At 42.6% G+C, this 15,887-nt stretch overlaps 1 protein-coding gene across 3 annotated transcripts in view; it reads right to left on the bottom strand.

Moving 5' to 3' along the window:
- Nucleotides 1-823: 823 nt before the first annotated feature.
- Nucleotides 824-15,887, bottom strand: part of Stxbp4 (syntaxin binding protein 4) — a 159,132-nt gene continuing 144,068 nt past the window's right edge. For all 3 annotated transcript variants that reach the window (XM_021177757.3, XM_029483796.2, XM_085829671.1), the window contains one exon: nt 824-5,293. In XM_021177757.3, coding sequence (XP_021033416.1) covers nt 5,179-5,293 — 115 coding nt within the window. In that variant the 3' untranslated portion in view covers nt 824-5,178. The remainder of the gene's footprint in view (nt 5,294-15,887) is intronic.

Here is a 15,887-nt window from a genome sequence, read left to right as displayed (position 1 = left end):
ATGCCAAACAGATGAATGGCATGAAATGAAGAAGCAGGGCGAGGGGCCAGAGAGGAATTTGGTGCAGAGGGATTAGGAACAAGGGAGGTATCTGATTCATAAGGTTTTATTTTATTTTTAATCATATATATATATATATATGTATGTATATATATATATGTGTATATATACAGACATACACAGACACACATGTATGTATGTATCTTTGTGCATGTGAATGCAGATACCCACAGAGCCCAGAGGTACCCAATCACTCTGGAGCTGGAGTTAAATGTGGTTGTGAGCCACCTGATGTGGGTATGGGAACCCAACTCTGGTCCTGTTAGGGCAGTTATATACTCTTAATTGCTCTTTCCCTAGGAGTGCTTTTGACACAGCTTCTAACCTTACTTTACAATCCACCTTGAAAGAATAAAAATCAAACTTAAAATTCATAAAAGGTCATGTGACACTGAAACTGAAAGGTCAGATGAAAGAGCTGTGGCGATGACTAGTTCAGAGAAGAGGAAGCAGGAAGACCGGAGTTCAGTCTCTCAGAATCCATGTGAAAAGGCACAACATGTTTGCAATCCCAGTGCTAGAGAAGCAGAGGCAGGAGGATCACTGGGGCTTGCTGGCCAGCCAGATCTACAAGCTCCAGGTGCAGAGGGCATCTCTGGCCCCTATATGTTCACACACACACACACACACACACACACACACACACACACACACACACACAATGTTCACACACACAATGTTCACACACACACACGGCAGGGCAGAGGGAGAGGGTGGCTGAAGAAAAGAAAATCTAGCACAGTGTTTAGTATTTATAAAATCATTTATAAATCATTTTACTGATACATGATATTAGAACATCTTGAGTTTTACACTTCTAAAGTCATGTTCTACAGGCGCATTCTGTTTAATTCTTTAAGTTCCACAGGCATAGTCTGTGCTTTTCATCATCTTGAAAATTATACCCAAGACTGTGAAAGCTGTATTAATGTTTGTTCAGTTCTGTCTGTATGAGTATCATAAAAATGTCAAGAGTGTTGACCCTTCAAAAAGTTACATTTTGCTTACCGTAGAGAAATGTCCTATTTCTCCCTAGAAAAAGGATAATATTTTCTGATTGCGCAAGCAGTTTATGAGTGTGCTGTTTGAGTCTATTTTGACAGCTGCCTTTCATTTGTTATTGGATAGCCTCTTCTTCCAGCACGTTCCTTCTTCTCCATTTCTAGCCAAGGTGTGTGTGTGTGGGGGGGTTAATATTTTCCATAATTATTCAAATTTAAGGAGTTCTTAGGAAATAAATCCTTAAATTCTTATCCTGTACAGAAAACCAATCGTTGGTGTTTGAGTGTGTGTGTGTGTGTGTGTGTGTGTAGAAATATTAAGACATTGAACTCTTTGACTTTGAAATTTGTACTGTTCACAATTTTAATACTTTGCATGGTCAGGCACTTAGTAGGTGCTCAGGTGATGCATGCTGAGTTGCCTTGTGTGGGCACAGGGACGTATGCCACTGTTCCACAGATGGAGAAATGGTGCGTGCACTGTATGCATGCCTCTGCTCTCTCTGCTAATTTAGAAGCAAGTCCTTATCATTACATGTAAAGTAGAGCGCACTGAGAGGAATGCCATGTGCGGAACACTGAATTAGTCACTGCCAGACTCTGCCCCACACAGCAAGCCAGTCTCTGATGCTAAAGAGATGATAAAACCCAATGATTAAAACATCCAGCTTTACATTTGAAATGTAAATAAAGAAAATATCCAATTTAAAACAAAAAAAATCCAGGTTTTTAGGCAGGGATGGAGAAGCTCTTTGTTCAGTGACAAAACTTTGTACTCTGACACAGTGGCTTTCAAAAGTATTCACTCTACAGACGCTCGTGTTTGAGTGCAGGGGTTCTTGAAGAAAAGGTTTTAATAAATACACAAATGCTCGCCATGACACTGTTACAGGAAAGACTGTACAGTGTCTTTAAGATTTCTTTAATGAGTTGCTGAACAACTGGTGAAGGATATTTTGGGAAGTGATAGCTTAAGCAGACACTTAAAATGCAACAGAATGTGTATATCGCTATGAAAAGATGACCACAACATACTAATTCAAGGGGGAGCTGTTTAAGGGTGGCAGGCTTACCCTTAAGGGAAAATATTTACTGAGATATTGGTGACGGCAGCTTCCAGAAAGTTAGATGGGCTATGTATCTAACTCGATTTATTTCTACAGAACTTTGATCTCATTTTTGAAAGGAAAATAAATGATTTTTAAAATTTAGAAGTTAACTAATTCTGACTTTCAAGATCATTTTTATTTTGAAATGGTTAGCTGTAGCTCTGCTTTGCCCTGGTGACGAGAGTGCTGCTCACACCGCTGGTAGTTACTGAGCATCCCAAGGGAACACATGAGTGAGGACAGCCAGGCCGTCCCTTGTCACGCTAGGAAGTGAGGCTTGCAGCACAACTGATGTCCAAGGCCACTGGACCATGCTCTGGGAGGGAGGTAACCACATCCCGTTCCTATAGCCCAGCATTTGAGTGGCTGGGTCAGCGGAGAGGCAGTTCCCATGGATGTAGACAGTAATAGGGATAAATTAAAGAATATCAACCCAGGGTTCTGTCTGCATCAGGAAAGTACTCACACAAGTCCTCTTCTTAAGATTCTCTGAGCATCTGTCCTTTATCTGTGGGTCTGGAGGTCATAGGGACTAAAGAGGAGTTCTCAATGAGTGTTCACCTGATTCAGCTAATTCAGAGGCTCAACCTCCTTAGCTGCATTCACATGAGATGCTCAGTTACACAGGAACCTGATGGAATGCTATTTTCTCCTGGAGAATCCCTTTCTTACAAATTGGGAAGTTCTTCATGACTGTAAGCTGGAGTCCTGCAGGGCTGACTAAATCCAGGAGGCTCTACCCACTGGTTTAAGGAAGCCCTGGGGTCTAAGACTTGCCTCAGGTCCAGCATCAACACATAGGCATGGTGGGATCCTTGGGACCACTTCTCTCTAAACCTCAGCTTCTTCATAAAATTGGAATCATTTTGGGTACCTTCAAGAAGGTACTTGTTGCTGAAATACCAGTACTTGGGAGGCTGAGGCAGGGGGATTGTGAACTCAAGGTAAGGGTGGTATACACAGAGAGTGGCTATCCCAAAAGACCTTCCAAAAGATGTTCATTGTATACTGAAATGTATGTTATAGAGTGCTCAGTACATAGAGCTATGTGTTTTATAGATCTTTTTGATTATGTATTTGGTAGAAATACGGAGGGACTTGATATCAAGCAGCAGAGAGGTTGTGAGTGCCACACACACATGCACACATACAGATTAGAGACCGCATGCTTCAGGAGCCCATCTCAGCTTCCCTTACAAACAACTGAGGACACTCTCCAACTCGGGGCAGGAGGATGATCTCCTAACAGGAGTGTGCTGGTTCACAGCATAGACACTGTCTTATAAAAGTGTGTGAGTGCCTGTTTACACCTCTCTGGGACTTGAAACAGCTCCTTCTGCAGCTGCTCTCAAAGCCACCTCCCCCTACCCTGCTCCTGGAAGCATCCTAAGATCCAAACAGCTGTGAGGAGACATACATTTGCTCCAGCCATTCTGTTGTTCTTAGGGTTTGAGTCTCCTTGTCAGTCTGTATTTGACTTTATGTTCTTCCTCATGAAGGAAAACATGAATCCTAAGTGCATTCAACTTAAATCCTACATCTTAAATGTATTCAGAGAGGTATGGGTGAGCACGATGCCCATGTGTATTCTCCATATGCATTCCATATACCAGGTAAAACTCAGCAGAAAATGTAAGGAGCTAGTGTCTGATGCTGACACAGGTGCTGCTCCACTGCAGGAACTCCGTGACTTACTTATAAAGTGGCTCTGAGTGAAGGTTCTTGCACTGTGTTCTTGGGAGCTCTATGCTTGCCTAAGTGATGCTGCGCTGCTTTGCTTGGCTCCTGGCCTCCATCCTTTTACAAGCGCTCCAGCAGTGTTTAAATAGATACCTTTCTCCTGTCAGCTCTCCTTAGATACTCCTACTGGCTCATGGCACCCAAGCATGGCCATGAGCCAGTGTCTCTAGTCTAGAAAATATAAAGCCCATTGAAAAGTCACAGAGCAGTGTCCTGCTTGGTGTGGTGGTGGTGGTGGTGGTGGTGGTGGGGGTTGGGGCCGCAGAAGGAAGAGAGTGGGGTCATGACTCTGAGGTGTCCTCTGGACTGCTGTGGAATGCACAGCTGTGGACCCAGCTGCATCAACAGACTGTAGATGCTCTGCTGGGTTGCAATCTCCCTCTGTAGGGAGCAGGACAAAGAAGCCTGGACACAGAATCAGAAGATAAGGTGTGAGTCTCATCCCTGGGATGGGGTGCTCTGTCTCTCTGAACCACTGTTTCTCCAGCTGAAGCCATGAGTAGAACTTCCCTTCCCTGTAGATCAGCTCAAAATCTATGCTGTTTGGTTTAAGTAAGATGAGGTTTGAAAGCATTTTTTTTTTTTTTTTTGTTTTTCGAGACAGGGTTTCTCTGTGTAGCCCTGGCTGTCCTGGAACTCACTTTGTAGGCCAGGCTGGCCTCGAACTCAGAAATCCGCCTGCCTCTGCCTCCCAAGTGCTGGGATTAAAGGTGTACACCACCACTGACTGGCTTGAAAGCACTTTATAAATGATAGATGTGTCCTAATAAGTTAGGTGGTGTCCTATTTGGTACAAGTTGTAGTCAGCAGCTAGCGGGACAGCTGTGCGGCAGCCTCCCCTTGCTTTCTCAGAACATTTTTCCCAAGCTGTGGGTAGAGAGGGGGAGTTATAAAAAGGAGTTTGCTATGTTTGTATAACTTTTCAATATGAAGTGTTGGTATACAAACCATTGTATGTCATACCAAACAATGAACTAACATACTGAGTTATAAAGATCTAATTGTAAATAAGAAGGTTTATGTATATAAAATCTGACTATAAATGACTTCAATAAATGCAACTAGATTATTTCAAAAAAAAAAAAAAAAACTACTGTAGTGGCAACTGATCTTTAACATGCACACGAAAATACCACACTTGCAACTTGACACCCTGCCTGGTGCACATGCTGGATTCCTGTGTCTCGGGGTGTGGTGGCTTGTGTCTGGTTGTTGACATGGACTGAGAAGCCAGAGGACTCTGCTGCTCCATTTCCCATGGAAACCCATCAGCTTTTCGGGTCTGTTAGCTCTCTGGGACAGTCTTCTTCACTTTCCTCTGCGCAGGACAGGTTCAGGACGCTCATCACAGGGTGGATCCAGGATGTGGTCTGTGTCACATGGCTTGAGAAGAACAAGGGGTGCAGATTAGCATGTGAACAGCTCTCTTTCTACTTAATGGAACAAGTATGGATTGGGGACTACCTGCTTCTACCCAGTTGTTGGTCCCTGGGGCAGGAAGCAATTAGAACCAGATCCAGTAGTGTTAAGAAGGCTTGGAGAGGTTTTAGGGTCTTTTATAACCATGAACAAAGATGAACGTATCACCTCAAACTCCTGTTTCCTCGTCTGAAGGACACTGTCTGTGAGTATGGCTGTGTAGTTGTGTGCAACACCTCTGGAGTTTGTCTGCTGCCCTCCTTTCCAATGTTCATTTTCCACTCCACTCCAAAGACCATGGCAAACGACAAAGCATACACTGTCATTTACGTGAGAAATACTTGGCTCTACCCAATTCTGGGTCAAGAAAAATTCTACAGTATGATTCTGGAGGGCATTTCTCTTCCCTAGTGAGTCAGGGCACATTTACTCCAAAGAAGAAATTTCTCCATAAGAGTCCTTCCATCTGAACCCATACTATCTCTAATTTACCTACTGCTTCCCTTATAATGTTAACCAGATGGGGAGAGCAGGAAGCAAGAAAACCAAGTTTTGCAAGTGATGTTCTTGTTCTTGATATATTAACTATGTAACCCCATAGACATTGGTGAATTGGTAACTCAGTGTAATCCAAAGCAGGACATCTAAGAAAAAGAGAGTCACTGACTCTACCACCTATAGTAGAAAATGGTACTTGCAATCTGTCCCCGTTAATAACCTTTATAAAGATGTTTTATTGACAAAATGCAACCTCATTCCAAGGTCATTCCATAATATTTGACTCTTATATTCACAGTATACTTTTCTGTACAGAAAACAAGCCTGAGATGGTAGCTTAATTTTCCTAGTAAAGGAACACACACACACAGACACACACACACAGACACACACACATACACACACACATACACACACATACACACACAGACATACACACACAGACACACACAGACATACACACACAGACACACACAGACACACACACACATACACACACAGACACACACACACAGACACACACACAGACACACACACATATACACACACACATACACACTCATACATACACACACACACACACATACACACACATACATACACACACACATACACACACACATACACACATACACACAAACCCTACCTGGACATACCTTTAAACATTAAACATGAAATCCCAATAATTATTTACTACAAATATAAAACCTAGGCAATAAAGAAATGCTTTTTGGTGCTTAACAGTCTACAAGTGGATCTCTGAAAATAACAGCAGCAGCAATAACAACAACAACAACAACACAACACCACCACCACAACCACACAAAACACCTAGAACCAATGACACAGAACTCCTGAAGCCTGCCCAGGCAAATAGTAGATATTCAAGAAGTGTTTTATTGATAATTTGGGCTTCTTGATTAGCGTGAGGACACTCTGGAACTCTGCCAGTTATGCTGGAGAGGAGCCAGTCTGGAGTTCACCACTCAATTTTATGTCTAACTGAGCACTGTGGCTAATGCTCTTTGACATAATCAGTATGATGAGATAATCCTAGATTTACTGGCCTGGAGAACATTCTAGTATTAGAAATATTTCCTCCCTGGTTTGTGTGCTTGGTTATTCAGCTGAGGCTAGAGAATAAATCAGTCCAGCTGACTACTCTGTTTAATTAATAAGGACCTCATGGTTCATAAAGGGAGATGTTGTAGTTTAAAATGAAAAATTTAGAGGGCTGGTAAACAAATGGACCTGGCTGTGAGATATAAAATGTCCTCATCTGAATACACAGCGTCCCTGGCAAATGTTTCTGCAGAGACACTGCATCTGATCTGGCCTGGGGAGTCAAGCAGTCATCTGAAAGGCTAATATTATTTTTTTCTAAATGGTTGACAGATCTGTTGTTGGAGATCAATAACTATCAAGCAGTTAAGTTGCCAATGCTTTCTGCTTTAAAAAAATAATAGTAGTAAATTAAAAGACATATTGCGGAGTTTACCTAAAAAAAAAAATCCAAGAGAACACGCTTTATTTTATTGGCAAGGAAATGATAAGTAAATTATTTAAATCTCATTATAATTACCCTCCTTATGTTTCTTACTTCTTAGCTAGAGGATCAAAATGTGTTCTTTCTTTTTTTTCTTTGTTTTTTTCGAGGCAGGGTTTCTCTGTGTAGCCTTGGCTGTCCTTGGACTCGGAAATGCGCCTGCCTCTGCCTCCCGAGTGCTGAGATTAAAGGCGTGCGCCACCACGCTTGGCTGTGTTCTTTCAAAAAGAGAAGCAAACTAAATTATTTCAAAATAAAAATTAAGGACAGTCCCTAGTAAAAAGCGACTTAAGCACAAAAAGTGCAACAGCTCTATAGAATTCCTTTTTAACTGTGATGGTGAAAGATGTCTTCCTGTTCACTCTCCACTGCAGATGCTCTCACATCACTATGTCCTCCTGTTCACTCTCCACTGCGGATGCTCACTGCTAATTTAGGAAGACTTGCCTGGATTATTTTATCATGCTTAAGACAAGGTTGCAGGATAATGAACCAAAAGTAATAAATGTCTAGTGTAATGTAAGGGGTATAATTATATATGTAATATATAACTTTTATTTTGATATTACATATAATCAGAAAGTAAGAAGAAGCAAAGACTTCTTCATATATTTTGTTTCAGGGCCCAGTAATATCGAAGCGCTGGAGAAATTTATAAGTGGCTACAAAATACAAGTATTAATGATGGCAAAAGATTTATACTTAAAAGAGGTTTGTTTTAAAGATAACAAATTAGAATTTGATTTTTACTCTATTTATGACACTTTCTATGAAATATAAAACAGATATCAAATATTAAGATTCAATTAATTAAAACATCTTTAGGTCTCAGCTATAAAATTGCTTACAAGAATCTACCTATCTATACACACATGTATTTGAAAGAACACATTTTGACTGTGTGTGTGTGTAATATTGGAAAAATTGCTGTCATTAGACTAGTAAAAAATGCTGAAGGAAAATTCCAGGTAAGAATATTTGTTTTAATGGTCGCTATTTTTTTTTTTTTCAGATAACCTACTCCGATTGATGTTGATTACTGTATAGTAATGAAGATGAAAAAAGAAAAACAGGAAAAAAAGTTTCAGGAGTTCCAAAACTTATATAATTAATTTTTCAAAGGAAGAAACATATATTATAGCGATTCATAACTTTAACAGTGATCCACATTTATCATCACATAATAAAGCCTAAAATATGTCCTGCGGACACTGACACCTATACATGGGACTGCCAGACAGAGTTGGTACATCTGTCCTTTGCCATGTAACCTTTGTTGGACTGCCCCGTTTTCCATCCCACACGGCAGCTGCCCCAGCAGAGTCTATGTCCCCCAGCCCCGCTTGCATCCTCCTCTGAGCCCAGTGTGAAGGGGCGGACATGCTGCCTTTCCTCTGAGAGCTGGAGGCGGGGTCATTAAGAAGCTGATATGTCTCCTCTGCTCTCACTCCACACTTACTCACTGACTGCAGACCTCACACCACCTTAGAAATGGCAGAGCCCGACAGAAGGGGTCTGGGTCTCAGGTTTGGCACTCCTCAGTAGCCAGGGATCCTGCATGGTCCTGTGACCGCCAAGCCGCCGGAAGCAGATCTGTTGCAGTCCATGTTAGTTTTAATCAGTGCCAAGCAGGAAGACAGTATCTGGAGAGGAAGCTAGTATATACATATATACATACATTTTATATATTAAAGTCAGTAAATTAGGAATATATTTCATGCCATGTGAAATATACCAATAATGAAATTTCAATGCTCTTCTTAAATAGTAAGTATTACAAAACAAGTTATAGAGGCTTAGACTTGATTTTTATTGTAATATATAATAAACATCTTAACATTTTCCATATCCTCCAAAAACCCACCCAAATGATTCAAATCAATTTCAACTAATTGTATATTGATTCTGACATCATTATTTTCTACTGAAATTAAATTGATCACAAAAAACCATAAAAGGGGCTGGAGCTGGCTCAGTGATTAGGAGCACTCGCTGCTCTTGCAGAGGGCCTAGGTTTGGTTTCCAGCACCCACATCAGGATGTGGGTGCACAACCTCAGGAACTCAAGTACCATGGGATAGGAAACTTTCTTATGACCTCCAAGGGTGTGTGGTGTACAGACATATGGAGGTAAAACATAGACACACACACACACACACACACACACAAGCAATTAAAAGAAGAAAAGAACCCATAAAAGCGTTAAGTAGGTATGCGCTATAGGAGGAAGGGATTTGTAAAGCCACGAAGCTGAAAGGGATTCTGAAGGCGACCACCTCTAAGGTCGGGAAGCACAGGTTCTGAAGCTGCTTCAGGCTGCTGTCAACACACTTTCAATGACACTAAAAAACAATCCTAAGACTTGGCTAGCACAGCACACAAAGGACCTCTGTGCTTCTCTCATGAGCCTTAAATCCTGGCTGTTTTGAATGATGCTGCCTTTGCAAGTATGATCAGCTGGGTCACTGATAGGAGGGAACGATGCTGAGAAAATGGCATAGTTTACTTCAGGTCATAGGACCAGCCAGCACACGGCAGAACCAGCACCTAGATCCAACTAATGACTTCTGAGAATTTCCCCATTATGTTCAATCCATTTATTATCCAGGCTGGTTTCCATAGCAATATGTGAAGAGACTCTGGGATGGATTAAGTGACCTCTAGAAAAGGGCTCTTCAGCTTTGCAAAATGAAATTAATTAAAGGATTAACTCAATGATCATAGATTATATATGTAAAGCTATTATGCCTTTTAAAAATCCTTTCCTATGAAATTCATGAGAAACGTGAAGTGAGCAACTGAGAAAATAAAGGCTTTTGTGAAGCCTGGACAGAGGCTGTGTGCTTCCTCAGCAGTAACAAGGCGCTGTCACACACCGTGTATGGCGTCAATGTGTGCTTGACGCATCACTATAAATCCCTCCGAAGCCCACTGTAGTCACAGCACTGGGGCTGGCACACTAGCTTATTTACAAGACCAGGTAATTCCCAAATGTGATAATGATGTGGATTTCCCCTAATTGGTTTATACGTGTTTCTAGAAATTGAGTATTATCAGGGAGATTAGAGTCATCCAAATAGCACCGGCATCACCAAGTAATTAGCACCCCCAGCTCCCCTTACCAAGAGTCTCACTCCAATTGACTTGCAAGATCTATTTATTCATTTGGGGCAAGCAATAAAGCTGTATAATAATTGAAACAATTTGGGGTTGAGTTTACTTTCTAAATAGACAGCAGTCTAAGTAAAGTTACTAGAATCCCAGGCTTTAAGATTTAATTATTCATTGTAAAGGAATACAATCCTTGGTTAAAAAAAAGATTCTTGTATTAACAACTAGAGTACAAAATGTTATATACGCTATCAAAGATAACAGTGAAGATGAACGATCCTGCATAGGTCTTTATACCACACCAGGATTTCTCAGCCTATGAAATGATCAAATAAGCCCAATCCATGTTTCTAGACCCCAAAGGCTCCCACTGCCAGATGGAGATTTTCTTGGAGATAAATGCTGACATTCCTCACCAAAGTGCTGCTGTGATCCAGGGAGACCACTGCAGCCCCCTTGCTATGAGATTACAAAGTCCATGCAGACTTCAAGTTGGCATGGTGGTACATCCCTGCCATCCCAGCAGTGGGAGGCTGAGACAGGAGGACTGTGAGTTCGAGGCCAGCCTAGACTACATAGGGATCTCATCTCACAAAGCAAACCCACAAACAGATGCTCTGGTCAGAGGCAGCTGGATATGATTTACATCAGACAAGCAATTTCTAGTCTGCAACGTCCCTTAATAATGTTTCCTATTTACTTTTCATTTTAAAAAATCTTAAAAAAACCCATATTTTGCTCTTTTCTTTCACAGTTGACAAAGTTGAGGCATAGAGGGTTAAAGTGATCATTCCAGTGTTACACAGAACCAGGGCTGGGGCTGTGATGTAGAGTGCCAATCACTCTTTTTTCTTATTGACTACACATCTGTAACACAGCTCCATCTTGCATACCAACAGGGCTGTTATAGGTTCTGGGGCCTTCCCACCCCAAGGGTCTCTCTGATTGCTTCTCCTGCAGAGTAGCACCCAGAGGGAAAGACACTAGCTAAGTTAACTTTTGTAATATGAGGGAGACTAGGCAAATATTAGCAAGAGTAGGGTCTATGGAAACTAAGTTAAGGCAGCCAGGTCTATTTTCATGAACCTGTAATCCCAGCTATTTGGGAGGCTAAGGCAGGAAGATTATGAGTTCAAGACCAGTCTGGGCAACATAGAGAGACCCTGTGTCGAACAGAAAGGTAAAAGGAGCTGGAGGTGTAATTCTGTGCAGAGTGCTTGCCTGCTGTCATGAGAACCTAAGAAGGAAAGGAGAGAGTGAAGGGAAAAGTGCCATGCTCTAGTAAAACTCACCAAAAGCCACGATTCTGGAGACTGTGCAGGGCAAGCTAATGAGGATTAGATGAGGTCATACTGGCCTGAAGGGACCTCTGTGTCCTTGTGATAAGAGGAACAATACAGTGATCTCTTCTCTCCCTCCTTTCCACCCTCCTCCCTCTATTTGTCTGTCTGTCTCTCTCTCTCTACACACACACACACACCACACACAGGACCGGGTGAGAGTGTAGCAGCTGCCTCGTCAGAAACCAGTCCTGCTGACACTTTAGAGTCTAGCGTTTAGACTTTGGCTCTCAGGGCTGTGAGAAACATTTCTGCTCTTTAAGCTTCTTGTCTGTGGCATTTCCTTACAGTAGCACCAGCAGACTAATACAGCAACCAAACCTAGCAGAGAAAGATTTGATGAAAAAAATTCAGTACTTGCTAAAAATATCTATAAAAATAGAAAGTCATGTGCTCTCGGGGAATGGGCTTATAACACCCCAATGGGGCACTGGAAAACATGCTTCAGGCAAAGCTGTACCTGTCTTTCCTAAGTGGGCACAGAGCTCCCTGCTCTGTGTCTAGATTTAGACGTTTTATTGATTTCAGGGGGTTTGCCATCCTGAGCAACCCAAGCCAGCTGGCTGGTCTTTCATTTAAATGACAATTTCTTCTCCAGAACTTCATATTCCTGTATCTCTTTACACCCCTTTGTAGATATTTATAGTTGATCCTGGGCAAGGTGTCTCGGGCCTGTGGTCAATGCAGCCGTTCTGCTCCCAGCACAGGGCTGTTGGCTGGCCAGAGAGCTGTATGGATGTAGGTTTTGGCTACCAGTTCCTATTTGCAGCTGCACAAATGTTATTTAAAACTTTCACTGGCAAACAGTGGCAGTGTGAAGCAGGCCCGGGAACCAGACGTCTGCGCAGTGCTCACCCGGTGCCAGGGACTCTGCGAGGAGCTTCATGCCTCAGAGTGCATCCAATTCTCCGACTCTCCCTGTTCTCAGCTAGGAATCAGAATTACAGAAGGACGGAAATGACCTACCATGTCACCCTCAAATGTGGTGGCATCAACATTAAAATCCACACCTACCAGATGTCCTCTTCTCCCTTTGATGGCTTCTCCAACTTGCCAACAGTGTTCATTCACTTGAACTTTAGTCCCCATGTGTGCCCTGCTCTGTGCCAGGTAATGCCTGCCTCTAACCAGTTACCACAGAGGCTGTTTGGGCCTGACCTTCAGCTTTGGATTAAGAGTCCTGCCAGACAGCTCAGCTTAGGTGGAAGACCTCCCTATCTGTGCAGATTGATTGCAGGCCCCACAGCTTTGTCAGAAGAAGTGGTTTGGGAGAGCCATTTGAGAAGACGCACATTTCCCCCTTCAGGTCTCTGTGGGCTCTTCCTGTAAGCTTTCATTGTTATACACGCAGAAGTCCCGAGAAGCCTCAACACATTCTCCTTGAACCTGAAGTCAGGGGCATAAAACCTGTCCTGATCTCTCTTCAAATGAGCCACAGACTACACTAGTCTGTCACTGGCAATGACCCGACTCACAGAAAAGGAAGCAAACCGATCAACTCACGAGGTCTTGGGGTGGGGAAGTTCTCAACAATGTCTCAAATGCAGCTGAATTAATTTGCCGTGGATTTACCAAGCAGAAATGAGTAGTTTCGTATATCCCACCAGAACCCACACTCCCCGTCTGCTTCCCTCCACCAGCGCCTTGATTTCTCCTTGCATTATTGTCACTTCGGGTAACATCTGTTTGTAAAAGACAGCTAGGATCTAAGACACCAGAATTCCTAATTATTCATGTTGTATTTTCTGTCCTTTTAAATTCTATAAAGGTCAGCAAGATTGCTCAGTGGGTAAAGGTGAATGTGGCCAGGAGTATAATTTGGTATTGAAAGCAAACATTTGATATTAAGATTTCTATATTACTTATGCACATATATTAGATATGCATATACCATATTTTAATGTGCCTTTTTTTTTTGTTTTTTTGAGACAGGGTTTCTCTGTGTAACCCTGGCTGTCCTGGAACTCACTTTGTAGACCAAGCTGGCCTCAAACTCAGAAATCCGCCTGCCTCTGGCTCCCGAGTGCTGGGATTAAAGGCGTGCGCCACCACGCCCGGCTTAATGTGCCTTTTGGTTGGCATCCTCTCCCAGTGATCCCTGATTTCTGGAATCCACACTCCCAAGTCGTTGCCTCTGACACGCACCAGGTTGATCCTTGCGACCTGTGACTTATGTGATGGCAGAACATGCACTTCTGAGACTGGTTATAGAGGACATCCTGCAGCATCTGTCCGGGGTCTCTCTTCTCTTGTTCTGTTGAGGATATCCTTAGATCCCTAATGCCTGCGACATGGGGAGGAACTGGAGCATCGTGCCAATAGCATCCTGAGTGTGTCTGCTGCAAGTGTGCTAGGGAGCCTGCTAAGCTGTGCTTCATTTCTCAGCCCTTTAACAGAGAGTATGACAACTCCGTGAGAGATCCATGAGAGAGCCAGAGAGAAAGCCAGGGATGGAGCAGAGTGAGGAGGCGAGGGTGAGAGTCCCACATACTACGGAACGCCACTCTCGTCCTGCTGGGAATTGGAAACTGGTTGAGAAAGTAAATATACATTATTTTAAGCTTCAAAATTTGAAGACAATTTAAAATGCAGAAATGAAGAGCTAATGATCACACGGAATCCAAATCTTCCAACATAAAGATAAACAAATATAATGAAATCAATTGGTAGCGGTGTCCAATTTATGATAGATTCAGTTTTACAAGCATAACTCATAGTAATTTTGTCATACACCAAAAGTATGCATAGTTCTAAAGTAGAGTCATGACAAAAAATGTCAATAAACATTTCATAGTATGTGACTTCACGAGGATGAAAAGAAGCTGGGCAGAGGGGCTGGGAGAGGGTTCACTGGATAAAGCTCCAATAAACGTGCCCGACAACAAGCCCCATAGTCTGTTCAGTCTCTGGAACCCACGGATAAGAGCCCGATGCAGTGGCTCACACCTGTAATCCCAGTACTCCTATGGAAAGATGGGAGGAAGAGACAGGAGAATCTGCAAGTTTGCTAAGCACAGCTACAGAAATCAAGTCAGCTGCCTCAAAACAATCAGAAGGAGATGACTCTTGGGAAAGCTTTCCTTTAGTCTCCACACTCGCACTGCGGCCTGCGTGTGCCCCACCCTATCTTACACGATAAAATAAACACCAAACAAAAAAGAACTTAGGTGGAAAAATGGCCATCCATTCAGATAATCATCTTACAGCATGTTTAAGGTGCTGGCCATTTTATTAATTAAGTTTAAGGATGCTAGAACTTTCTTATGGGAAAGTAGGAAAGTCTTTCCCAGAATGCAGTGCTATTTTCTATACAAACATGTGTGTATAGATTTACATATTTATTTATGGCAAGTGAGTATGCCTGCATGCACATGTGCATATGCAGAGAAGCACATGTCTGTCAGTCTGTCTGTCAGTCGTATGAAATGCTGGCTCTGGTGATGTTTACATGTGTGGGTGACAAGCTTCCTCTTTGTCAGAATATAGCAGATGACACAGTATTCAATGGAGGTATTAGGGTCATGTGGATGGACAGAAATCCTCTACAAGGACCCGTACGTGCCTGGGCATGCTCAAGGCAGCTCTCACAGTCATTCCCTTGCCCGAGGCTTGCCTTCCTTCAGATGTAACAGTTGCATTTTGGGGATGGCAGTGACAGGTGCCAATTTCTGTCAGAGGATCATATGCACGCAGACCATCGTCCCCCCCCAGAGTCTTGGGAGAGTAATTTTATCATTCCTTTTAAGTGAAGCTATTTCTTGCCTACAAAGTAGCTACCTCTAAATGAACCACTTCTCCCTCAAAAGATGAACATAGGCGGCCCAGGCTAAAATTTTTGACTGGGGTGGAATAAGAATGAAAAGAAATCAACAACAGTATTTCTGAAAATGGTATCAGGAGACTTGTGCATGCTTTGCTCATCTGGGAACATCACTGAGTGTGGCTAAGGACCATGCAGAAGCCCCCATCAAAAATGTCAGAGAGTGAGGGGGGCTAAAGAGGGTAAGCTTCATTTAATGCTTTTTTTGATGGGGGTGGGGGGCAAGGACTTTACTAAGTGGAA

This window comes from Mus caroli, unplaced genomic scaffold (assembly GCF_978045245.1).
Source record: "Mus caroli unplaced genomic scaffold, Mus_caroli_1 scaffold_13, whole genome shotgun sequence".
NCBI classification, from domain to species: Eukaryota; Metazoa; Chordata; class Mammalia; order Rodentia; family Muridae; genus Mus; species Mus caroli.
Note: the sequence above shows the minus strand (reverse complement) of the source record. Positions and strands in the feature narration are given on the sequence as shown.